Below are 27141 nucleotides of genomic sequence, written 5' to 3'. Positions count from 1 at the left end.
GCAGACGGGCAAGCAAAACTTGTAAGTTACAAGTTACAAGTACTCTGAGCTTCTCTATTCATTGATTTTATTATTTTCCTCTCGTTTCTGTTACTACGGAGCCCCCGAATAGCCAGATGTAGCCAGATGCAGTGTGTCGCAGCCTCCATTGACTGAGCGTGTCTGCTGACGTACAGACAGCTGCACAAACTTGAACTAAAAACCTTTATAAAGGTAAACACTGTCATCAGTAAAGATTCATGGTAGGTCTTATCAATAAATCTGTAACACACATAAAGAAGACAATCTTTAACTTCCAAATTTAAACGTTTATTATTTTAAAGCTGTATTTTACTACTGACGGATGCACTTGACAGAGGAGCGTGTGTAAGAGAAGAGAGCAGAGGAAGTCCGTCGGTGGTGCGTCACTTCAGTTTGCTCATTCATTGAGGTGTGCTGTCGTGTTTAATCTGAAGCTTCCTGTTTCCTCGTTTTAACCTTTTCTCCAGCCACATCCCGCTGATGCTCTCTTATACCCAGATCTTATGACAATTATGCCAATGCACGTCATCAATGAGCATAACACACATGGATCACATGTGGAGATAACGTCATATCTAGTGAAATTCGTCCAATCGTGGGTGTTTTATTTGATCTTTAATGCACTAATGATCAGAAATATTGTCAAAAGAGCAGAAATATAAAACTAAAGGTCCAAAGCGAGGCAGGGTGAAACGATGTGTCTGGAGAGCTGCAGGCGTGAGGCAGGGCCGGTTTAAGTCACATGGAGGCCCAGGGCAAAGAACAATATGAGGCCCCTCCCCGTTTTACTAAAGGATTAATAATGAGTGGAAAAATTGTGAAAGTATCTCTTTTATGTTAATAAAGTCACAGAAGTCACATGATGAATAAACCAAACAAAAAAAAGCACCATTTTATACTTGGTGCATATGTAGCAGACCCCACCACCTCTCTAGTGTCAGTGTTTTGCTGACCTCATTTTCCTCTGAGAATAGCTGGTTTTATCAATTACAAAAAAAATATTTCTCAGTTTATATTATTACCTTATTAGTATTGTAATGCTGTGTGCATGTTTATGTTTATTATTGTGACTAATATATGCTCTTTTATTCTTTCTGTCATTGGGCAAGAGCTAAACTGACTTTTTTTGTTTGTCTTATAAAGTATGTATAAAAAAAACATTTTCCCTGGTATTTGAAGCAGAATTCCTTTAATTTTATGCCTAAGGGACAAGTAGCAGTGATTTATATGAGATTGTAAATAGATATACAAAAATTAGGAATTTAAATGCTTTAAAGCTATAAGTACCGAGGCAGATTATCAAAGAAACACGTTATGAAAAAATATGTAGAGTACTAAAAAACTAAGATAAAAATTTAGAAGAGCAGAGTTGAAGAAATAAGAAATGTGAACAAAAAGTGCAGTATTAAACAAATGAGATCTTGCATATACTTCATCATGCACAGTATTTACCAAGTATCAGCATCCACCCATGTGCACACAGTCCAACATCCCAGCATATGTGGAAACAACATTCCATGCTTAAGCCTTTTTATCTGAGTCAACCCTTTAAGGTGAGGTAAAATAACTACCAGGTTGGCAGCTTCCTCTCTTCCAGTATTGTTGAAGAAGTTGATATCTCAGATATTCCACCCCTTTTTGATTGTGATTGGTCATTTAGGAGGAAGCAACATTGACCAGTGCTGCAGTATTCCAAAACTGAACTATTTTCAACTCACAGCCCTGTGAGCACAGTGGCAAAAATAACTGATACTAAGTGTTTTTGCACTTTAGAAGATGAGCACTGAAACCCTTAACTTAATTGTTTTTTATTTTAAAAACAGAAAATAGTGCCCTCAGTGGACACAAAACCTAACTATGGAGTAGAAAACTAATGAAAGGGTTTTTCTCTGCTACATTTTTTATATAATAATTCTAAACATGAAACAAAAAATTTTCTGTCCTCAGATTCCTCAGAGGACGGCGTCCATTGCCACAGCTCTTAACACTAACCTGTCCTCTGGTATACGGCATCCAGTAAGAGCCAGGTATTTGTGATCTGATTTTTCCCTAAATAAATGTTTTCCAAATGTTTTGTTTGAATTTCTACATTAAATAATTGATTTGATATTCTTCTGGCAGCAATCCAGATCTCAGCCGCAACGATCGCTGGGAGAGAGGAGACAGTGTGAGCATCATATCCAATCTGCCCCAGACTGGCTCTCTAGAGAGGCATCGCATCCTCAGTGAGTCCCTGCCTCCCCAGTGCTCTTTCGCTGCAGACTGTCTTTGCTGTAAGTCTTGTTTCAGAGTCATAACTACACTCTACGTTTTAACTCTTTCAGGCACCTCCAAAATGGAGTCCCCTATCCTCTCCCATGACAGTCGTCATAAGCCAGGGGAATCTCGCACCTCCTCTCGCCCAGGGCGCCCTGCTGTAAGTGTTTCTTCCAAAAGTCATAACATTGTGTGACTTTCACATAACCCCTACCAAAAACAGATGTTGTATCATTACTGAAGATGTGCATGCAACACATGATACAGTGCCTATAAAAAAACTACCCATCTCCTTGGATATTTTACCCTTGTAATGATTTCCTAAATCAGTCATGGTCGATATAATTTGGCTTTTTTGGCCAAAAAATACAAGAGACTTCTTTAATGTCAAAGTGAAAATAGGTTTCTACAAAGTAATTATGTGATTAAGGAACAATTAAGTAAGTATTTACTAATATTAACCCCCCTGTAACGTAACTGGCCAAATTCAACTGAAGTCCAGCCAATTGGTAACCTTGCAAAGCAGATGGATTCTCCCATTTCCGTGTTTCTTACTGGCAAATCCATCTTGCAAAGCTCCCATCTGAACCGTTTGGGCCCAGTTAGAAAGTGACCGGACCAGTCAGCGTTGAGGGGCAGTACTTTCAGGCGCGGCAGAGTCGTGACATATGCAAGCAGTGAGAAGATGCCGATGCAAGTATGGTGAAAGACAACGTGGATGCTGCTAAAGCTTAAGTTTTATCAGAACTTGGCATTTCTTCTTTAAATGAAGAACTAAGAACAGTATTGAGTTGTTTTCTTTTCAAACACGACAAAAGTCGTGTACTGACATTCCTACAGTCGCCATGGTTTGTATTATGCAGCTAGCCATGGAGTTTATTCGTTGGTGGTGGCGCACCTTGGTTTGGGGCTACGACGTCACGTGTTTTGTTGATCTGATTGGCCTATAAAGATGTGACAGACAGAAAATTCATCCAATTACCCTCCAAGTTTTTTTCAAAGGCTCTGCCCTTTTCCAAACGCCATTTATGGAAGGTTTTCCAGATGGGTTTGTGAAAAAAGATCCATCCGGCCTGTCAGGTTAGCCAATTGGTGCTAGTAGTCTCACGATCAGTAAAATAGGGATCACCTGAGTGCAGTGACTGTGTCTCAAGTGATTGTAGTATAAAGACACATCCAGTCATTGGTTAATCAGTATTTCTGGCCATTAGACACACACCATTAAACCATTAAGACAAAGGGAACACTCCAAGTAACTTAGAGAAAAGGTTATTGAAAAATATAAGTCAAGGAGGTAATGGTTAAAAAAAAAAAACAAGGCACCGAACATTCCCTGGGGTTCAGTTAGATCCTTCATCAAGAAATGAAAGCAATATGGCAAATGTGTAAATATGCTAAGATAAGGCTGTCCTCACAAACTGAGTGACCGTGCAAGAAGGACACTAGTGAGAGAGGCCACCATGACTGCTCTGAAAGAATTACAAGCTTTAGCACCTGAGATGGTAGAGACTTCATACAACAACTGTTTTCCCTGATCTTCACCAGTCAAAGCTCAATGGGAGAGTGGAAAAGAGAGAGCCACTGCTGAAGAAAACTCACACTAAATCTTGACTAGAGTTGACCAAAAGGCATGTGGGAGACTCAATGGCCAAGTGGAACAAAGTCCTTTGGTCTAATAAGACCAAAGTGGTGTTTTGGCTATCAGACAAGACACTATGTTTGGCAGACACCAAACACTGCACATCAACACGAACACACCATCCCCACTACGAAGCACAGTGGTAGCAGCATCATGTCGTGGGGATACTTCTCGGCAGCTGACCATGGAAGGCTTGTAAAGGCAGAGGGTAAAATAAAGGCAGCAAAATTCAGTCTGCAAGAAAAGTACGGCTTGGGAAATATTTATTTTCAAGCATGACAGTGACCCAAAACATACAGAGAAAGCCACACAGAAATGGTTAAAAGACAACAAGGTAATTGTTCTGGAATGGCTGAGTCAAAGCCCAGAACTCAATCCAATAATGGCTGTGACTAGACTTGAAAAGGACTGTTCAGTAAAATTGCAGTGTCCAGCTGTGCAAGCCTGATTGAGACCTATTCACACAGGTTCAGTGCTGTGATTGCAGCAAAAGGTGCTTCTACCAAATAACGACTTGAAGGGGGTGAATATTTATGCAGTCACTTATTTTACATTGCACATTTTTATTTAATTTAAATTACATTTTAGAGATCAATTATCACTTTGACAGTAAAGAGGGTTTTTTTGTTTGTTTTTCAAAAGCCAAATTATATTGGCCATGGTTGATTCATAAAATCAATTTCAGGGTAAACATCTAAGGGGGTGAATACTCTTTATAGGCACTGTATATCTGATATGAGAAGAAGAAATAACACAAACTCACTTTACACACATGCTCTGTAACTACAATACTCTAACTAAAGGCTTTCCTTTCACATTGCCTTCTCACTAACTTTTATCTGAAAACACACTGGTTCTGTTTCCCTTCACTTTTCTCCTATTCTTAAATCTCCCTGTTTGTTGCCTTACCTTGTATATACAGAGTTACAAGAGAGCTATAGGGGAGGTTAGTATCACTGTGACTCTGTGTATGCTCAGTGTCCATGCATGACTTTATGCATTCATTGATTGAGATGCATGCTCTACACTGTCTTGATTAATTTGGTTCATTGTGTTTTGTTTTTGTATGAAATTCCAGTCTTTATTTAAAAGCATATGTGATGTGTTTGATCGTTTTTTTCTCTTATCTTACGTTGTGGTCCTTCAGTAAACCACAGAGCTTTTACTCCCGATTCAGTTTTATTCTAAAATATAATCAGTGCTTCTTTCTGTAATCATTAAGAGTTTAGAGAGTGGATTTTTTTTTTGTCTTCCTCCAGTGACACCTTACATTCAGTCCTGTTTGAGTGATCGTTAATACTAGAGTTGCTTACATCGCTGTAATGTTGTTACTGTCCTAAACCCTGTGAAATTGTTTTATACATTTTAAGTCATTCTTGTTGTAACAGTGATTGTTTTTGTTGTTAGGATCATGGCCTCTTTGCCAAGGAGCGCACTGAGGAGCAGCCAAGGCCCCCAGTTAAAGCAAATGATTACTCCTCCTCCTCTGAGAGCAGTGAAAGTAGTGAAGAGAGCGAGAGTGGAGAGGGTGTTGAGGAGGAAGAAAGCCCCACTGACCGGTAACGCCAACAACAAACATGAAAAATTAAGAATGAGAAGTCATACTTTGTCTGCTTTTGCTTTTGAATAGGTCTGAAGTAATTCCTATGAAGCTAAGTTTCTGCCATCTATAATGACTCGTCTTTTAATTTCAGTCACAGGGACGCAGACACAGACTCAGTCAACACCATGGTGGTTCATGAAGATGAAGGCGAGGTTGGTGAGGGAGAGCAGGCTGGAGGCTATGGGGATCAGACCATGCTGGTGCAGAGGGTGAGTCATCTGTATACGCAATGGTGCTTAAAATGCATTGTGACTTGATGGAAAAATCAACAGTACATATAAATGAGTAATTCAAATGGGTACTGGGTCCATTTTGTCATTTGATGTCACATGGCTGTTTTATTTACACGCATAACAGCAAAATGCAGAAGCAGTGACGTCATTGGGAAGCAGTTTCCATGCACATGAAATATGTTTGAAAGGAAGGAAAAGGACAATAATGTCTTAAATATAAATGATGGCAGTCAGCAGCAGCTGTAGCTCAGTGGTGGAGTCAGTTCTGTTTTTAACCAGAAGGTTGGGGGGCAGCCGCATGTCATGTGTCCCTCGGCAAGGAACTGAAACCCATATTCCTCCCAGTGCCATACCAGTGTGAATGTACAGTTGAAACCAGAAGTTTACATACACTGTATAGAAAGACACATAACCCTTTTTTCTGTCTTGTCATTAAATCAGACTCAAGATTTTTTTAATTAATTTTTTTAGTGTCAGAAGTTTACATATACTAAGATTACTATGACTTTAAGATAATTGTGGACCTCCACAAGTCTGATTCATCCTTGGGCACAGTTTCCAGATGCTTGCAAGCCTGAGAGCACCATCCAAACTGTGAAGTGGCAGCATCATGTTGTGAGGGTGTTTTGCTGCAGGAGGGACTGGTGCAATTCACAAAATAGATGGCATCATGAGGAAAGAACATTATGAGGAAATACTGAAGCAACATCTCAAGACATCAGCCAGGAAGTTAGAGCTTGGGCACAAATGAGTCTTCTAATAGGTCGTTTCCACCAAGCGGTCTGGCTCAGTTCGTTTTGTAACTGTACGCATTTTTTTGCTTTTACATATAGCAAAAGTTGGAAAGGGTCCCAAAAAAAACGACCTTTACTATCCCATTTTTCAGCACCCTTCCGTATTGGTACCAATCTTACCTATCCGTCCCAAAAAAGGTGGAGCTGCACACACAACAATAGGGGGTTGCATTGACGTCAAGTCAGCGTGCAACACAGCTGCTGAGCTCGGGGCTGCAAAACATGATCTTAATCCTATAGAAAATTTGTGGGCATAGCTGAAGAGGTATGTGTGAGCAAGGCGACCAACCGGGTTCAGTTCCAACAGTTCTATCTGGAGGAATAGGACAAAATTCCTGCAAACTCTTGTGAGAAGCTTGTGGAAGGATAGTCTAAACATTTGACCCAAGTCATACAGTATAATGCAATGCTACCAAATACCAAGGGAATGTATGTAAACTTCGGACTCTGAAGAAAGTACTAAAAAATTCTCTAAAAATTCTCTCTCTCATTATTCTAGCATTTAGCAAATAGAAATAATTTTGGTAATCCTAACTGACCTGAAACAGGGAAAGTTTAGTCTGATTTGATGTGAAACAGTGAGAAAATAAGGTAATGTATCTTTTTATACAGTGTATGTAAACTTCTGGTTTCAACTGTGTATGAATGGGATTGGTTAATGCTGATGGCCAATTTACATAGAAGCCTCTGCCACCAGTGTGTGATTGGGCGAGTGTGATCTGTGGTGTAAAAAGTGCTTTGAGTTGTCAAACAAGTAGAAAAGCACAATACAAGCTCAATGCCTTTTAACCATTTTAGTTTCATGCCCTCAAAGCAAAGTAGTCTCTGTTCATTCAGTGCTTTGCACCATTGTTCAACAAGCACCCTGGGAGAAATGAATCATAGGATATGCAGACATACAACAGCGTACCAGGTCTGCTATCAATAGACATTCATGTTATGTGACCACAGCTTCACTATTAAACATCTGCTGTTGGTAATATGAAGAGTGTTAGGACAAAATGGTGCTGCTGGTGAGCACAGGATCTAATCCCACAGTTACTATGACAACTTTCACAAGCATATTGTACAGGAATACTGTTTACTATTCTTTTAAAATTTTGCATGTGCCAGTGATGAACAAACTATAGATTTGTATTGGTATGTAGCTTGCCTTATCTACTTGTGCTAGGTTGCTATAAATCTCTGAGGTTTTTGGAGAGACAGCAATATGATTCAGTGACAGACTTGCAGGTGGCTGATGATGAGTTAGATGTGGGAAGTGTCACCTTCACTGAAGTGCAATAGTTTGGTATGGTTATGTGTTTGTGTGTATGTGTGTGTTTGAAAAGAAGTGCTGATATTTGTTCCAAGCTGCAGTTACACCACTGAATAGCAGGGAGAGATATGGATAGAATTTGACTGCCAACATTAGATGACTTTTACACATACAGTTAGTATGTGAATATGAGTGTTTTTATTGTCTTTCTCTTAAACCAATGCTCTTTGATGGCACAGACATTCAGCTGCATCATATTAGTACAGTAGCAGAGCTACATTATTGACACCCACTAGATTAGACAATTCATATTATCTTCAGGCAGTTATGTTTCATTCTGCTGTGCAAATGAGATTCTTCCAATTTACCACAGAGTGGGAGCAAAATGTGGCTCAAACTGAGACAAAACAGAGAATGTAAATTATCCTCAGGAAATTATTAAATTTGTATGATTGTAGTTAGAGATCCTTGCATGATTAGCATTTACAACATACAGTGCATTTAGAAAGTCTTCAAATTTGTTATGTTGCAATATGATTGTTATCCTAGTGTCCACTCTATCTCCAGCATTATTTATTTGACTGAGATTACCGCTTCAATATGAGGCCTTATTCCAAAAATACTTTGTTTCCAGCTATATTCTGACTTAAAAGCAAGTTTTGAGCCTTGATCCAAGTTATGAATCGATGTTATGTAAAGTGTGTGTGTTTCTCTTTTACCCCAAAGACTCCTGAGAAGCGGAGCCATAATGGGTACACTAACTTGCCAGATGTGGTTCAGCCGTCCCACTCCCCCACTGATTCAGCCTCTCACTCCTCCCCCGGGAAGGACTCTGTTTATGATGTGAGTTCAATGATGCTAAATATATCAAGCCTAAATTCCTAGTTTATTTTTACATGTTCCCTGTCTGCAGTCATTCCAGCAATTAGGTCCTCCCATAACAAGCTGAATTTTATCATGATCTGTTTTGCCTAGCTTTCTTAAAAATAAATCTGAAAATGCAGACTTGAAAAAGTGTCTACAGACTCAGTGTTGTTCTGCAACTCATGCACCCTCTCTGCTCCTGCAGTATCAATCCCGAGGTTTGGTGAAAGCATCTGGCAAGTCCTCCTTCACCACCTTTGTGGATCTGGGTATGTACCAGTCCCCAGGAAGCACAGGGGATAACATATCTGTCACTGGTGAGTCAGAAGCTTTTCAGGAGCAACACTTGCTGTGAGTTTCTTCAACATTAAACCAAAAATAGCCTCAGCCCTCTGGAAAGTATTAACTGTATTAACTTTTGACATTATAAAAGCATTATGCATTGCATTATTGAATAAACCTGGGAATTAAATTAGGTGGAGTATTAATAAAAGAAAGATAAACTTTTTTAATGACATCACAATAGACAATCCATAAAAATGTAGCTTTTAAAATGACACTGATTCCCATTTTAAAGAGAGTGACAGGGTTTAGTGCGTTTTTCCCTTAATTCAATCTGTATCACCTCTGTGTCTCTGTCTAGGCTCCAGATTTGAGCAGCTGAAGATGGAAGTGAGGAAAGGATCCATGGTGAACGTAAATCCCACCAATGCACGCCCCCCCACTGACACACCGGAGATCCGCAAGTACAAGAAGAGGTTCAACTCCGAGATCCTTTGTGCTGCACTGTGGGGTGAGAACTGAATGAACACTCCTTAAGCACAAAAAGATTAAATGCTAACAAGATTAGAAACCATAAACTAATTTATTACTCCAAATCAAACTAATTATGTATTTTGGATAATTATGACAAAGCATGATTGAACTTGGTGTGTTGACAAATCAATTAGATATTTAAGGCTATGTCTTAGCCAAGTATATTTTTACTCTTTCTGTATCTCCCAACATCCTGACCAGAGAGATTTCTGTCTGCAGTTGCAGGTTTCTAGATGTAGATTTTATTCAGTTCGATTGATTGTATTTGTAAAGACACCATGTGAAATACTGAACATAAATGCCGCCATATGGTGGATCCTACTTGAGTGAGCTTAAAGCTAATTTACATCTTCAGGTGTTGACAGACACAATTAAAACATGACAGTTATAAAACACCCAGAAAAACACTTGACTTAACATGATGTTATAACTCCTCTGTGTACAAATTTAAAACATTTAATAAAATCAGTGTGTACTCTTAATTTTTACTCTTTCACAAGCTGTTCAACGGCTTTTGAAAAGAAATGAGTATTTGATGTTCCTTCATGACTTTTTCTGATTGAAATCATGTTTAGTTACATCAATTATCCATTGCAGCTCTCCTTTTTTATTTGTCTTTGTAAAAATTTAAGTTGTATTACAGCAGGGTTACAACAGGTTATGATGGAGAAAGAATTGTGGAAGCTTAAAATTAGTCAAATAATTGTTTCGATACAAGTGTAATGCAAAAAAAAAAAAACATACAGAGAAGAAAGGAGACTTCACATGATTCTCTGCAATTTGAAAGGCTGTTTATGAGTGCGTGTGTGTGTCCTAGGTGTGAACCTGCTGGTGGGCACAGAGAACGGTCTGAAGCTGCTGGACCGCAGTGGTCAGGGCAAAGTTTACCCCCTCATCAACTCTCGCAGGTTCCAACAGATGGACGTCCTGGAGGGCCTCAACCTGCTCATCACGATATCAGGTCATTACTGCCGCTTGCCGCCAGTCTGCTCTCTCTACAGTTAGTGCTGTTTGTGCTTTTGGCATCAGACTAATGTCTTTAATGGGAAGCCAAACACTGGATGCCAAGTTGTTTTCATGCCTTCAGTGTCTTTTATTTTGACTTTGCACTTTTGACAGAAAGCTATTTTATTTTGGTGTTATGAAGATTCAGACAAACACAAATCCCTCTGTTTCTGTTGATGAGTATTGATATTAAACTAATTATTTTTTGTTTTTCGACACTTTATTACTGAAAATTGGATGACTTTTTATCTTGAAGCAATAACATTGGAAACAAATAATGAACAAGATAAAGAAGAGTGGTCATTACGGATATACAGCTCCTCCACATGATGGAATTCAAATGGTATATACTTGTAAATAAATATTTCAGCGACAGTTTAGGCAAAAACTGATGCAAGAACTATCAATACAGGGACAATAAAGGGACTTAATACAAATGTATTTGTTGATTGCTGGATACAACAAACCCTGCATCTTCCTGCATTGTTGTGTTGACATTTTTCTAAGCTCTTAAGAAACAGCTATGAAAAAATCAGAGGATAACTTTTTTCCTTACAAGGTTTTGTGTGGTACTTGTGGTGTTCACTCCCTCTACTTGATTGACTAGCACTGTGTACACTCTCTCCCTCCACTTGTGGCAGCTCTCTCTCTCTTTCTGTCTCTCTAAGACAGAGGTTGGACGAGAGCTTATCGACCAACTGACTAGGGCTGACACCTTCCAGTCGATTGGTTGGTCAATGAGTGCTCGCTTGACCAAAATCTCCTTGGTCAGACAGCCAACAGGGGTTTGAAATTAACAGCACATCTTCAAATTTAAACAAAGATGCAGGATGTTCCAGAGCTGCAAACCATTTTTTTCATTTTACCTATTTAAATAAAGGCTTCATACTGTCTGATATATGCATATAAATTACATAACTCTGGCTGGAACAAATGGTCTTGTTATAGTTATTATTGTACATTGAGATAAAACAATTTCCTGGGGTTATTTTGCAAGCTATATGATTCTAAATAGTTATTGTGCCGTGATCACAGAAATTGTTGTCTATGATCACATGCAAGTGTACCCTGGTCGTTTCTGATTCAGTTGTTATTTCAGTACAACACAATGAAGTAAGTAAAGCTTGAAAAGCCTATGTTCATTTTTTTAGCTTAATTTGACTGCCAGGAGGGTGCAATGAGGAACCTCTTACTGATTAAATAGACCTTGAGATAACGTGGAGTTTGATCCCGATGACCAATCGATTGGCCGGTATATGGGTGTAATTTCAGTCGATTACGTTTTTCTCTGGTTAACTACAGGACTACAACTGACTGGAGGGTGCCAGGCCTGATTTTTGTAAAAAAAAAAAAAAAAAAAACTATAGCTTGTGCAATAGTCAGACTTAGATATGTTTAACAGGGTAATAGTGATGTACTGAAATTTACTTTGTGTGTACTACTATGTAGCAATAACTGATGGAAAATAACTGATTATATTTACTCAAATTAATGCAATTGAGTAGTTTTTTGGGAACTTGTACTTTTTTGCGTACATTTCAAAATCAGTACATATACTTCTACTTAAGGGGGACATATTTTACCCTTTTAAGACAAGATTATTTTGGTCCCAGAGGTCCCCAAAACATGTCTGTAAAGTTTGTCTCTGAAAAAACACTCTAGCATAGGATTTTTGCATGTCTAAAAACCCCCTGTTTCAGCCTTGCTCAGAACGTGCGGTTTCTGTGTCTGTGGCTTTAAATGTTCCTGATCTGTCTGACTCCGCCCCTGACCACACCCCTCTCAGGAAATAGATGTGGCATTCCTGATTTTACAGTCTTACAGATGCTTTTATCCAAAGTTAAGGACCTGACTGGGATTTGAACCATCAATCTCCCAGTCAGCAGGGTAACCCACTGAGCTATCCAGCATCTCAGCTGGCAGCTGAGAGGAGGATCAGGAGAGGAGGGTGGAACTGTCTTCCAAGCGTGGAGGGCCAACCGAACTTGGGGCCGGGGCTAATTCCCCACATGATGTCATGAGGGGAAATCTGAGAATGGCTTTTTCTAGCACACATTTTCTGAAAAGGTGGAGAAAGAGAGGGTAGGAGAGAATGGATTTTTCTGGTACTTGAGGGGATTGTGGAAAGGGCCAGGGGCATATTTTTTTGTTGGAAAAACCAGAAAAGTGATTTTTGCGCAATATGTCCCCTTTAAGTAATTTTAACCGGAGTAACTGTTCTTTTACTTGGGTACAATACCCCAAACTTTCAGAAGAGATGTTTAAGTTTTTGTAGTGTGGACCCATAAAGACACTTCTAATATGTTAAATTGAACTCTTTTTGAGTTTAATTAGCACTAGCAATATTTTTGCATATTTAACTTTATTATAAAGGTGTGACTTTAACTGAACAACCTGGTTAGAAATCCCTATTCTCTTATTGTTCTTGCCCATAAGGAAAGATCATTTTACTCCTCAGAAGCTACTCTGTACTTAAGGTACACCTTAAACTGAATAGTTTTTACTTTTACGTGAGTAGATTTATAGATAAAAACTCCTGAAATGAGCTTGGTTAGGATTTGTTCTTAAACATGTTTAGATAATTACTGAAAATATGTCTCCTTTATGATTGATGTCCCTCTGTGCTTATAAAGGCAAGAAAAACAAAGTGCGTGTCTACTACCTGGCTTGGCTGAGGAACAAAATCCTCCACAATGACCCTGAGGTGGAGAAGAAGCAGGGTTGGACCACAGTGGGAGAGATGGAGGGCTGTGTGCACTACAAAGTGGGTGAGTGACAGATGATCGCAGATTATCTCTGCTGTCTTTTTAGCTCCTTCTGACCAATCCTCATAAATGCATCTGGCAGAGTGAATTATTCATTACAATGGCCTTGTGGTTGTCCTGTCTAGTGAAATATGAGAGGATAAAGTTCCTGGTGATTGCTCTGAAGAATGCAGTGGAGGTGTATGCCTGGGCGCCCAAACCTTATCACAAATTCATGGCCTTCAAGGTAAGTCTCCTCTTTCTATTGAGCTGGATTAGAAAATGCCAGATCAATCAACCAGAAAAGCATTCAAGTTGATTATCTTCTTACACTCACTTTCTCCTCCTCCCACTCCTTTAACCAGTCGTTCGCAGACCTGCCACACCGGCCTGTCCTGGTGGACCTGACAGTTGAAGAGGGTCAGAGGTTGAAAGTCATCTACGGCTCTTGTGCTGGCTTTCACGCCATCGACGTGGACTCTGGAAACAACTATGACATTTACATCCCTGTTCATGTATGCTGCACAGCTTTCAAACAGCAGTCTTTTAGGAAGATGCTGATTCTACAACAGTTCATCTCTTGCATTTCCCTTTTTTTACAGATCCAGAGTCACATCACGCCACATGCAATAGTCTTCCTGCCCAGCTCAGACGGCATGGAGATGCTGCTCTGCTACGAGGACGAAGGCGTCTATGTCAACACCTACGGACGGATCATCAAGGACGTGGTCCTGCAGTGGGGCGAGATGCCCACATCTGTTGGTATGAGTCAACAATGAAAACTTGTACTGACATAAAAAGGTGCATTGTCTGTTACTGGCTAAGATCTTAGACCCTGGAAAAGCACTAGTAGTAGCTTCTGAGTCTGAAAAAATAAATGTGGAAGTGCCCTTAGACTTGCATTCTTTCTGATGGCCAGCAGGTGGTAATCATGCAAAGAGGGATTGGATCAAGATCAATGAGAAAGTGATCAAACATTTGATGATCTCAGCTCATGTATTACCTCTGTTATTATTTTCCTAAGAAGGTTTGTTCACAATCACTAGTATATCATCTTTTTAAAAGAGCATTCTGGTTCCATCAAATGTTCCTCCTGCCGTGTGAGTAATAAGTCACTACCATGGCCACCTAAAAATGTCTTGCTCAGTGAAAGTTCTAAAAAAGACCGATCAGACTTTTTTCTTTCTCTTGCACGGTGATTTTGTTTAAGTCAAAATTTTTCACAAACATCCCTTCTGTATTTTTACTACAGGTACAGTAAATAAAAAAATACACCTTATTTTACCAAGATAAAACATGAGCTCCTCCCCTTTTTTTCCGTGTTTGATCAATTAGAAGAATTGGCTCATATTTAAACCATACTCAGGAGACATATAGAGGACGTACAAAAACCACTAAAGTGTACTTTATGTCAGACATCACATTAAAAAATGCAGGGATGTAATTCAAACACATGAAAGAAAGGTTACAAAAATAGAAATACACGAAGATGTTTAGGAAACAACAGTTGAAAAGCTCTTACAGACATGGTTGTTGTTCCACTGTTTATCTTCAAAGTGTTTCTAAGTCTTTTTTGTACACAGTCAGTGACATAAAGGAATTGGATTATAGTTTTTGAGACTCGTGGTCCGAATCTGCTTTTGAAACTTGCTCGTGATGATTTACGTATCTGGTTTTGTGACTGTTCGTGTGATTACCTTCACTTGGTCATAATAAGGCACTACGCACCTCCCACTTTAGTCTGATGAAGAGGAGCAGTGCTCAAAACATCACCACTTTTGTGTCATAGCAAACTTGGACTGTTAGGACTTTCCTACAAGTGTGTCTTTCAGCCATGAGGCATAAGACCCATCTCACTCTTGCTCTTTAACCGTTGGTGAGTTTGAGACAGCTTTTCCCACATAGCGACCGCCACTGATGGGGTTCAAAAGTTGACTTCAGAAACCAATGGGTGATGTCACAAAGTCTATGTCCATGTTTATATAGAATCTGTGGTTCACATAGATTAAAATATACTAGTTAATATTTATAGTTCAGAATTTTATAATTTGAAGAAATGCTCTAGTCCAAAAAGTATGCATAATTTTCTATTCATTTCTCTTTTTGTTTTTAAAATGTAATGATTTGATCTTTTTCCGTAGAGCTTCTCTTTCTTCCATCATCATTATTCACTTGCAGATATTTTCCAGGACTGGCAGGAGTTTAAATGTAAATTGTTGAATATTTCAGTGCTGTGACTGATGAAAGGACTTTGTTTTGTTTGTTTTGGTTGGTTGGTTGAGTTTTTCAGACCTTCCAGGCACAATTTGTATAAAAATCTGAGTTTTTTCCCCATCAGATTCTGAACCGATTTGTTTATAAAGCTCCTTCTTTTCCTTAGAACTGCCTTCAGCAGCACTGGCAAATGCATAGTTTGAGTTACTAGCCATATTAGCTATATTTGAATTTTAACCACAGTGTTCAGCAACTCTTGGTACCTCTGGACTCTTAGTCATTCACTATCTCCAGAGTGGACCATGCTCATGTTCTCAATCAGGTTACGTCAATGAATTATGCACATTCTGTGATTATTGAGCTAACTTTACTTTTGCTTTTCAGCTCATATCTGCTCAAATCAGATCATGGGATGGGGAGAAAAGGCCATTGAGATCCGTTCTGTGGAAACCGGCCACCTGGATGGTGTTTTCATGCACAAAAGAGCTCAAAGGCTGAAGTTCCTGTGTGAGAGAAACGACAAGGTAAGATAGCTTCAGGCACATGGAGCATGGGAAACAAGTAAGACAGAAACTGCAGCTGGATTTAAAGATGTTACTGACACTGTTTGCTCTCTATCTGTGCTGGTCTTCAGGTGTTCTTCGCATCAGTGCGCTCTGGAGGCAGCAGCCAGGTTTACTTCATGACCCTGAACAGAAACTGCATCATGAACTGGTGAATCAGCTGCTCTGGTCAGTGAGTGGATCCCAGCAGGGGACTGGAGAAGGAAGTGCATCTGAAAAATATCCCCACAAACGCATGCACTCAAATGTGAACACCTCTCTATTTTCTCTCTCTCACTCATGCACTCAATCTCTAAAGACACACAAACACTCTCATGGACAAACACACAAAAACAAAATGATCTGAATCCATTCCAGCCTACACTCCTTAAGAAACAGTTTCTACCAAGGCTCCCTGATAACATCCTCCCTCGAATCATCATGAAAATCTCACATGAGCTTCAAATGTTAATACCATCTCTTAATTTGTAATGTATATATTCTCGTCTTGATTTAATTTAGTTAGTGGACCCGTGTTCAGTCGTGATTTAGTTCCTAATTGTGAAGTTTGTTAAAAACATTCCTTGATGGATCTTCAGTTCATTTTGAGGAAGGCATTATTTACCCTTGCTGTAAGTCCAAATGAAGCTGTAAATAGGTAGCACCTTACACATAAATCTCAATCATGTGCAGGCCTGTTATACCACCTCCATTCAGTGTGGATTTTAAACAATAACATGCTGGAGCATCCATCTGCTGTAGCTTATGGATCTCCATAGTTTTGGGCTATCATATTTTAAAGGAAGGATTTAGAAGAAAATATCGTAAAGGCATGTTGAAGTCAGGACGAAGTAGCTCATTTGAGCCGTAGAAGAACTGAAGTGAACCTGAAGTCCTGCTTTTGCTTTTTTTCTGGATGGCAAAAATGATGTTTCATCTCTAAATCACAGCACATATGCCTTGAACGCTTCAGAAGAGAAAACATTACAGTTTGGATTAAAAAAAATCTGAAGTTTCCAATGTGCAGCACTGCAGAATCAGTGCAGTGAAATCTCCTGCTTTGCCTTTTTTCTATGGTTTAGATTAAAAAAACATTCATTATTTGACTCATCAGGCTTGTATCTAAACTTTCTGTTTTCATACATTTACAAAATACGAGAATTTGATATTTATATGTAGTGATTCTGTATTGGTATTAGCCTACTGGTATTCTTAATTTTACTGTTATTATATTGCCATTATATTGCAATATATGCTATTCTTGTGGAGTCTTTGAGGAGGGGAGTTCATGTATTCAACGTGGTAGATTTAGGGAGTATGAGGATATTACAGATGTGAAAGGAGGGTGTCACTGAGATAAGAGATCATTTTCAAGGTCCTTTGACTCTATTCTACTGTATTATATTTCAGTTCTTAGACTATTTTGCTGGTGTGGATCGTTTTGTGAGAACTGTTTGTCCAGGGGATCTCAGTAGAACAGGTCTAGGTGTGGTATAGTTCATATTCGTCTTAGACCAGAAAAAAGATACTGTATATTATAGGTGACTCTGTAACACAGCAGAGGACTCAATCTCATCCTGCACTTTGGAAAACAAGGCTGTAACAAATCAGGCTTAATATATTTTATATCTGTACATTCTGCCAAAGTTCACAGCAGATTCTGCAAGATTAGAAAGAATAAAGGCCAAAGGAAACAGAGCTTAACGACAAATAAAGATGTGATGAGAAGCGCTTTCTATTGATCATCAACCAGTGTTCCTTTCAGTTTCTTAATCTAAGAAGTCAGCTGACTCCATACTTAATTTATGGTAAAAATCTTGATTCAGTGTGTTTGCTCCTTAGGTGTTGTTTTTGCCTTTTTTACGGATGTAAACCAACTGTTCTGTCTTTGCTGCTGCCTAAAATAATTTTGCTTCAAGTTGTCACAAAATTTCAACATTTGTTTTGATACCACATGTTTTACACCATTGTCTGTTATTTCGATGTCAGTGGTACTAAAAAGAGCCAATCCACTTCTTTTCAGTTCTTCAAAACATTAGTATCGACATCCAATATGAAGTATATTTTAAATCAAAGTTAAATATTTTTATTGTTTTTGGTGGTTTTATGCGCATATTTCAAATCCATAAAATGTAATATTATTCTAATTAATTCATTCAATCTTTTTGCGCACTTCACATGGAAACAGCTATCATTTCACTGTAAAAATAGCAGCAACAATTGAAGACAATCAAAAGCCGCACAGCACTACTGCAGCAAACTGAATAGAATGTAGGTGTAACTCTGTATAAAAAGCAAGTGTGCAGAAATAGATATCAACAAAAAATTTGAAACACAATTCAAGTAAGTTAAAAAAAATGATTCAACTAAATCTTATATTTAGGGTTTATTGCAGCAGGAAGAATCAATGTGAGTTTTTTAAAGCCATATATTGACACAAAAATCAAGCAGCTACTGAAAGCATTAAATTTCCTGCATTCATAATAAAAGCACTTGGGAAATCAAGAACCAGTCTTTTATTTTGAAGGATTTGTTGGGAGGAACTACATTTATCAACTTAGCATTAGCAGCATGTTTACAGTCAGCCTCACTGTTTATAGTGAGTTCTGTGATCTAGCCAAATGCCACGGCCCGCTTCTTTGAATCATCCTGGTCTTGAAAAAGGCAAGTCATGAGTTAAAACACTGTTAACAGGTGTTTCAGCTGTTGTAATATAAGTCACTGCAGCTCATATTAAAGCCACGGACAGGATGACAGAGTGCACTTGCTTTGTGTTGCGTTATCATAAACAGGTGATGTTTTTAGTGTCGATGACTGGACCCAGACTGAGCTGCTATCTTTCAAAAAGCACACTTCTACACAAGCCACATTAATGTTGGTGCTTTGCATCTGCCTGTGGTGTGTTTACGGCCCATTGGTCCTGTCGGATTTTGGATCGGTGACGTGGATCGTTTCTGTTGGTCCATTCTCCGATATATAAGTCATGCAATTGGAAACTGATATTAGATCAGATCTGGCCCATCCCTAAAAGAAGACTACAACCAATAAAAAGAAGAGGAAGTCACAGTGGAAGAAGTAACCAAAAATTTTCATGTGAAAATTTGTCCTTGTAGGACACTTTGCAGGAATTTGCCTATATTTTTGCTGATTGAAAACAAGCAATTTGTTGTTATGGAAATAGCAATGGCAACTGTTGAAGTTTTTGTGCTTTAGAATTGAATCATTCGTAGTATTAAATAAAGAAGCTTATAAAAACCCTGATATCTTTCATATTTCTAATCCAAAGCTGTTGAAAGAAAAAGAGAGTGAACAGGAGTTTGTCTGCAATATTTGGGAGTTAAAAAATTACTTAAAATTTGCTGCCTAGGACTTCAATTTTTTTTTGCTGTGGTATCAAAACAGGTACCAAAGTTTAATGCTCTGGTACCATGACAGTCATTGTTTACCCTCATACTCCAGACATTACGGTGAACGTAGTTGGCACTGTAATCAGGAAGTAGCTTGGCAATCAAGTCAGCACATGAATCAGGCTTTTTTTCTGTGATTCACGACAACGTGCTGAGGCAGCACTTCGATATTAACAGGTGGACATTTTTGAGGATTTATGACACATCTTATGAGTTTGTAGTTGTTGGCAAAACATCCTCATATTTAAACATGTGAAAGAGAATTCGGCAAGGGTTTCTGAAAGGAATCTTGGTTGGTGCTCAACAGGATGATATGCTTACAGGTGTGCTTTATGCTACAGAGTAATATTTTCTATGGTCAAAGAAAGCTATAAAGATGTAGTATATGTTTGAGGGCGGATGGCATCTAAACAAAGATTATATAAATAGATGGTGGTTTTAATGGTAAGATTAAGCAAACTATAAACATACATGAACAAATATATCTCAAGCAGACACTTTGGTATGCATGTGAGCCATTGAAATAGAGTAAATAGTACTGTATCAAAGTTGTTTTTCCCTTCAGCGAATGTCTTTTTATTCTTAAATATATGTTACGTGCCATGACTTCCATGTCAAATGTCACATGTACAATCCACAAAGAGCTCTGGCACTCATACTTTTTATGGTTAAATGGTAATTTTTTATCAATCTGTTTACAGTTTAAGCAGTGCCTTGGAGTTGGAAAGGTTTAACGATGGGTTATGAGCCCCCTGCCCCACTTGTCTCTTACTTGAAATCTCTGTAAGAAGAGGCACAACTAGATTATTCCCTCCTAAACATTCAAGTCCTGTGCCAGTGAAGTGCACTTAAGTCAAATCCACAATATCCTGTAGATGGACTTGAACTGCTTTTTTGGCACAGTGAATATCTATTAAAGCGAAGTAATCAGAGGAGAAAAGATAACCCATTCTGTAAAATGCAATAACATAAAGTTAGTATGATTAATCCAGTGTCACCTAAAGGATCTACTCACAGCAGGAGCCGGCATAGAGAAAAGCCATACCTATGAATCGTGTCTGTAGGAAAACTTAGTACTTGTGATGTCCGCTCTGGAAATGTAGATTCTTGCCGCAACAAGGAAAGCGCTTGTTCTTCAAAGATGTTGATTGTGTAATCTCGTAGTAGGGAAATTAGCTTGATATATTCTCAGAAGCCTATTTTATAAAATATGTAAATTAGTCTATATTGAGAAATAAAAGTGAATGTACATCTATAAGACAGATTTGTATTTATATAAAAACGTGTACCGCTCTATTAATCAAAGCACAATGTATTTTAGAGCAGAGAGGTTGGAGCTATAAGTGAGCGAAACAAAGATGGAGTTTGTTTTTTCCTTCATTCATTCAGCAGTCGTCGATCTTGTCAGTGAGTGATCAGTGAGTAGTACTGCAGCATTTCTGTTCAGCTATTCAGACAGACAATATCTGAAGAGAAAGCTATGGCTGTGGTTGGTCTGGTCAGTATGGGGTTGACAGGCTGTTAAAACGCTCAGGTGTGGACAGAGATCATCACAAAAGTGGTGGAGAGGTGAAGTGAAGGGCAACAGGGCCCTTGTTGTGAGGTCTTTGGCTCTTGGCATTAAGTTTGGATTAAAAAAGCAGCATTTAGAAGATTCAAAGAGCGTGTTCTCTTGGATGAAAACATGCTAATTAGCATTTCCTGACCACTTTGAGTGAATGCATTTAAGAGTCCTTAACTCAGACCCAACAGATTTATAATAGATTTTAAGCTGTATTAGGCCTCATAATTGACTTAAAAATGTATCAGAATTAATGCCTACCATAGTTTAGATTCAAGCATTTAGTTTTTTATTGAATCCTGATGCCTGTATTACCCACAATACACCTCACCAGGTGTTGAAGTCCTTAAGGGTGCACCTCACAAATTGATCACATCTTATTTAAATCATAGTACAGAACATAATTGACTTTAAAAAAATAACATATCAAGTTTATCTTCTACCCTTTATAAGATATAGGTCTTTAGTTTTTTAGTGAAACCTGATGCCTACATTACCCACAGTACACCTCACCAGTTATAAAAGTCCTTAAAGGTGAATCCCACAAATTTATCATAGCATTTCAAAAACGTAGAAAGATAATTTTTCTTTTCTTTATTTAAAATAACATACATTTAATGCCTACCTGATATTAGATTCAAGGCTTTATTTTTTCTTTTTTTTTTTTCTTTTTTAGTAAAACCTACCCACAATGCACTCACCAAGTATCAAGGTCCTTAAAGGTGACAATAAACATTAATCATTGTTTCTTGTATTCCACTGAAAGTTTCATAATTTACTATTTTTAAACAAAGCATCAAAATTAGTTTAAACATATTTTTTGTTCATGATTTTTGTTTTAAATGATGACACATGTTCAACCTTAACTGCTGATTGTTCGTCAGAGACATCTACATGTAGATCCTGCCTGGGCTGCTGGTGCTCAGGAGTGATCGATGAGGCAGACACCAATTTAGGAAACGGTTGTCATGGCTCAAAATGATGGCTAGTGTAAATCTGATGAGATGCTTTTCTGTAATAACAGGATGATATTCTCAAAAACAACTGTGAAATACAAAAATGTGGTTCTTTCCCAATTAAGGACCCAATCTTCTCACAACACTTGTCACCACATGCCCAGCCTAAATGCTGTTCAGCTCAGAGGTTGGGCAGCTGGTGCCCCCTTCTCACTCTGGGCAGCCAACAAGTCAATCTCAAATATCATTTATTTATAAAAATAAAGAAAAAGGACAACATTTTCTATGAAAAATAAAAACATTACCATTATGACCTTTGATCACTGATTACATTTAATTATATTTGGTTCTTTAATAGAAACAAGAGATCTCATTTGATGTATTTATTCCTGTAAAGTACATGCATATCTATTACTGCATGTATTTAAAAAAGAGAATATTTACTTAATTAACCATTAAATACTAAGTTCATGGCTTTAAATGTGCAGTGTGTAAAATATTCTTCTACACTGTTTGGTTCCCAAGTTTAAAAACTTATCTTCAGAGACATTAATTTTACTCAGAAAGAGTTTTCTGGGCCGCAAAGTACATTTACAGAGATAAATATTAAAAAAGAAAGTTTAAGTGACTTTGCAGATGCCTGATTAAAACAAAATAAATGGCAATAGCTCATTAATTGTACTTTGAGACACCATGAACACTTTGAGTAATTTTAATGTAACTGAATGCGAAGTATTTGCATTGAAATTCTTTGTTTATGAAAGAAAAAATATGACAAATAAAAGGTTAATATTTTAGACTTGTGTCTTAGGTGTTAAAAGGTTTTCGTGGCCCCAGAAGATCACAGATCACAGTAGACTTATAGGAAACCTGTGTTTTTCATTTAATCACATTCCTTAGATGATAAGTACATGTTTGATTTTCAGTGAGCTATGAGCATTTAAATCGTGGATAAACCACCTACCTTCATAGACTTGCATTCATTTTTAGCCAAGACTACCCCTCTTCGAAATGATGCCCACATAGACGCATCTCAGACACCCCAATACGGCATCTACATGTCGTTATCTCTGACAGTTGATTTGGCTATTTTCTCGGCAAACAATGCTGAGAACTGGGCTTTAGAGGACCACTAACATCACCGTTACTCCATTCTGAAATGACCCAAGTGACATCACTTGAGGATAGTGTAGCACTCCCTTGAACAAGACCATAAAGGGCTTTATCTATCTGCACACATGCAGAAGTATCCCCTGAGCCCTGTGAACAGACTTTAATGTGAATAACTGATGACTTTCTCCTTTAACAAACATATTTGAATCACAGACATTAGGATTTACTTGAGATACTTCACTGTATTTCTACCTCAGCTGTTTTACACAAGCAAGACTAAAACATCACATGCATTTAACCATCTCTGCTGCCTTGTTTGACTGGTTTTTTTCTTGATTGACTAAAAACAGACAGGTGTGATTTAAGAAGCCCTTCATTTGATTTTTAAAACCCATAACTAAAACTAAGGCTCCAATTGTTTGTAGCTGAACACTGAAAACAAACTAAAGCCTTTTGATTCCAGCTATGAGAGTTAGGTAACTCATTACACTGAGGCAGTCTCCTACAAATACTAAGCCTGTCTTTTAATTTCCTTCAGCAAACATAATCTTAACGTGTTGTTTAAACACTGAAGAGTAATTTCCTGATTATTGAGTTTCCCTTAAGATCTCAATGTGGTTTCATTTTGTGCCAAGAGCCATTAATGATCTGAGCCTCACAACTCGCAACTTTTAGGAATATTTCATGCCAGTGTTACCATGATTTAAGAAGATTTGACATTTCTTTTTAAAAAGCAATATAGGCATTTAAAGAAAAACCCAAACCACATCCTTCAGTGGCTTCAGGCAGAGTGAATGTAGGCTGGTTTGTGTGTCGCTTGTTAAAGAAGTCCTGCAATTATGTTTGTTAAGTAACTGCTTCTCTCCTACAGTTTAAACACTGTGGATGCTTGTTCTCGTTTTGCCATGAAAGCATCCCACAACCTACTTTATGAACTCTGAGTGTGACTATAGAAATGATTGATGATAATCTCATGAGGCGCTCCTCTCTTAACTTTTCTTTCTAATCAATAACGTATGAGTGGATTAGTAGTCGTAGCTGAGAGTGAGGCAGATCAAACTTAACCAGGAGCTCTAAAACGGCATGGATCTTTGGACAGGACTACAATATATAATATTTTTTTTTCCAAAAGCTTTTTTTTTTTTTTTTTTTTTAACAGTAAACATCTTTGCAATGTTTTAGTGTGTGTGCGCGCGTCTGTGTTACTTGTGAGAGGTTAACTCCAGATTGTATTTCATAGACTGATAAACTTTAAACTTTGAAAAGATTGTGTTGGATGAATTCATGTCTTAATACAGAATTGTTTGAAAATAAATACCTTGATCTCAGTTCAATCTGTCATGTTTCATTTCTGCATTACTCTGAAATAATTCAATAATCCATGCTTTCATTTTTAAAAAGCTCTGAAGCCCATTTCTGTGTCATTATCTGTTCCCAGGCTGAGGTGATAAGGTGTCCTGCCTTAACAAGTGCATCATGGGTAAAAGTACATTAAGGAACATAAAGCAGGTTTATACAAGCCTGCTCAGTCCTGAGAGGGGAAAAATGTACCCATGTGATAAACCTACAGGGTCTTTAACAAGAAAGTAAAGGAAAATTAAGTTTGTTGTTTAACCACAGGGTGGTGCTGGAGTCTGCTCTGATGTGCTGTTTCTATGTGATGAAATGCTGATTGAGCAACAGCACCCTCTGATGGCTGAATGCATCACTGCCGTCCTGCTAAAGAGCAATTTCTGTTTCTGTGTAAAATATTCTTCCTTTTACACACTCTATATGGTGAAGACGTGGTTGTATGAGTAAAAAGGGAGTTTAATCCCCACAATTATAATCGAAAATGTCAAACTTTAACTGTTTTTCAAAAAATCCTGCTTGCTTTTTTGAAGTAAAATATATTTCCATAATCCTACATGATCTCATATAGCAGGGGTTCTCAATGCTGGGGTTGGGACTTAAAAAAAAACAGAACATTTTTGAATTACACTCTTGCCACTTTACACAAAATTTTGCCTAATTTTAAGCCATTTTTTAATTACTTTTTCCCACCAATTGTGCCAATTTTAACACTTTTTACAACTTAAAACCCATTTTTGTCCATTTTAAACCCTTTCCACCACTTTTTTTCTGTCCGTTTTTGCCACCTCTACACCAAATCTTGCTATTCTCTGCCTATTGTTGGCTCTGTTGACACATTATTGCCACTATTAACCCCTTTTAAAACTTTTTTAGCCAAATTTCCCAATTTGATATGCCTTTTTTTTTGTTGCCAGTTTCTATCCATTTCATCCCATTTCACTGGATTTCCATGTATTTTTGCCACTTTCATGCCATTTCAGCCAATTTTGAATCCCCTTTTACCACTTAACATTCCCATTTTTGCCAATTTAACACATTTTTACCATTTTTTGGTTATTTTTTGCCACTTTTGTGTAAGTTTTGGCATTTCTAAACCATTTTGCTTGTTTTAAAATCAAATTTCACCACCTTTCCCACCATTTTTTCCATTATTAACCCATTTTAGCTATTTTAAACATATTTTAATTCTGTTTTAACAAAAGGATTTACATTTTTAAGAGGACTACTTACTACACAAGTGAATTAAAATATATTTCTTTAATAACAGTGGTTATTATTCAGGTTAAATATAAAACACCACAGTTTAACTTTACAATGGACCATGATTTTGCTGGCCCCCAGTTTAGCTGGGCCCCAGAACCTAATTACAAGAGAGCTGTCACAAATTACGAGGGGAAAGGGTTAGGGTTTGGGTAAAATACCACCTAATACCAGAGAATTATCACAATATAACAAGGAATTAATTGATCATGAATACATTATCAATGAGTAGAAACTTCTTTATTATTACCTCATCATGGCTGGGCACGGTTCTTCTTTTTATACCATGGAAGAAAGTGGTGAGTCAGAAACTCTATATACTTTGTTGAGGTCATTTTCATACCTTCAGGGACCCTAAAGGGACCCTCCATCTGGACCATCCAGGGTTGCACAGCACTCATCAGTAAACAAGACTGTTAAGAAATGAGTCTTCATGTATTTCTAGGCCCACGCAACTGTTTTTGCTTGTGACCATTGGTTAGGGGTGGCCAAATAGTAGGTTTATGCATGACTGCAAGCCTCTGGAGGATCCAGAGGCACCAGCAGCTTCAAATACCAGTTTGCTACTTTGTAAGCATTTTAGCAGCTGCTCTCTTAATCCGATTAATTTGTCTGGCAGAAACCTTCCTCATTATGCCTTTATCTACACAAAACCATCTGTGCTCTGAATCAGCCAAAAATTTCTTCACAGTACGATGATCACGCTTACGTTTTCATTAATATCTGATGTTTCATACCTTGTCCAAGGCATTGCACTATTTAAGGCTTTTCAGCAGCAGAGATCCTTTTTCTTTCCCATATTGCCAATTTATTACTAGGTAATTACCACCTTATTTTTGCAAGATCACTAAATAATTACCACCTATTACAATAAAATCACTAGGTAATTAAGGTCCATTTAAATAAGGGGCTACTAGTAATTTCTAACAGCTGCTGTTAATCATTAACCTTGCAAAGCAGATGGACACGCCCGTTTCCTCGTTTTTCACTGGTGAATCAATCTTGTTAAGCACCCATCTGAAATGTTTGGGCCTGATTAGAAAGTGACAGGACCAATCAGCGACGAGGGGCAGCACTTTCAGGTGCAGCAGAGTCGTGACGTTAACAAGCAGCAGCAAGAGCTGGTGCAGTTATGGAGGAAGAGAATAGCGTGGATGCTGCTAAAGCACCAGTTTTATCAGAACTTGACAACATTTCTTTGTTAAAAGAAGAACAAAGATCAGCAGTGAGTTGTTTTCTTTTCAAAAATGACAAAAGGTCGAGTACTTACATGTCTATAGTCGCCATGTTTCACATCATTCCTTAGTAGCTGTGCACGCGCAGCTCGATAACTGCTATGTCACGTGTTTTGTTGCTCTTATTGGCCCGTAGAGATGTGATAGACAGAACGTTCATCCAATCACACTCCAAGTTTTTTTCAAATCCTCTGCCTTTTCTCAAACGTTTCCTATTGAGGCTTTCCCAGATGGATGTGTGAAACACATCCATCTGGCCTGTCAGGT

General features: G+C 38.1%; 1 protein-coding gene across 9 annotated transcripts in view; it reads left to right on the top strand.

The window, feature by feature from the left end:
• mink1 (misshapen-like kinase 1) overlaps nt 1-24182 on the top strand; it is a 71923-nt gene extending 47741 nt beyond the window's left edge. For 4 of the 9 annotated variants that reach the window (XM_041801189.1, XM_041801186.1, XM_041801190.1 and 1 more), the window contains 15 exons: nt 1969-2048; nt 2143-2246; nt 2346-2437; nt 4839-4862; nt 5324-5475; nt 5611-5728; nt 8531-8647; nt 8874-8985; nt 9312-9461; nt 10302-10445; nt 13123-13257; nt 13380-13480; nt 13599-13995; nt 15832-15971; nt 16082-24182. In XM_041801189.1, coding sequence (XP_041657123.1) covers nt 1969-2048; nt 2143-2246; nt 2346-2437; nt 4839-4862; nt 5324-5475; nt 5611-5728; nt 8531-8647; nt 8874-8985; nt 9312-9461; nt 10302-10445; nt 13123-13257; nt 13380-13480; nt 13599-13995; nt 15832-15971; nt 16082-16165 — 1950 coding nt within the window. In that variant the 3' untranslated portion in view covers nt 16166-24182. The remainder of the gene's footprint in view (nt 1-1968; nt 2049-2142; nt 2247-2345; nt 2438-4838; nt 4863-5323; nt 5476-5610; nt 5729-8530; nt 8648-8873; nt 8986-9311; nt 9462-10301; nt 10446-13122; nt 13258-13379; nt 13481-13598; nt 13996-15831; nt 15972-16081) is intronic. The other 5 variants (XM_041801192.1, XM_041801188.1, XM_041801191.1 and 2 more) reach the window with 3 other exon arrangements.
• The last annotated feature ends 2959 nt before the right edge of the window (nt 24183-27141 follow it).

This window comes from Cheilinus undulatus, linkage group 12 (genome assembly GCF_018320785.1).
Source record: "Cheilinus undulatus linkage group 12, ASM1832078v1, whole genome shotgun sequence".
Lineage (NCBI taxonomy): Eukaryota > Metazoa > Chordata > Actinopteri > Labriformes > Labridae > Cheilinus > Cheilinus undulatus.
This window is presented reverse-complemented; position numbering and strand designations above follow the sequence as displayed.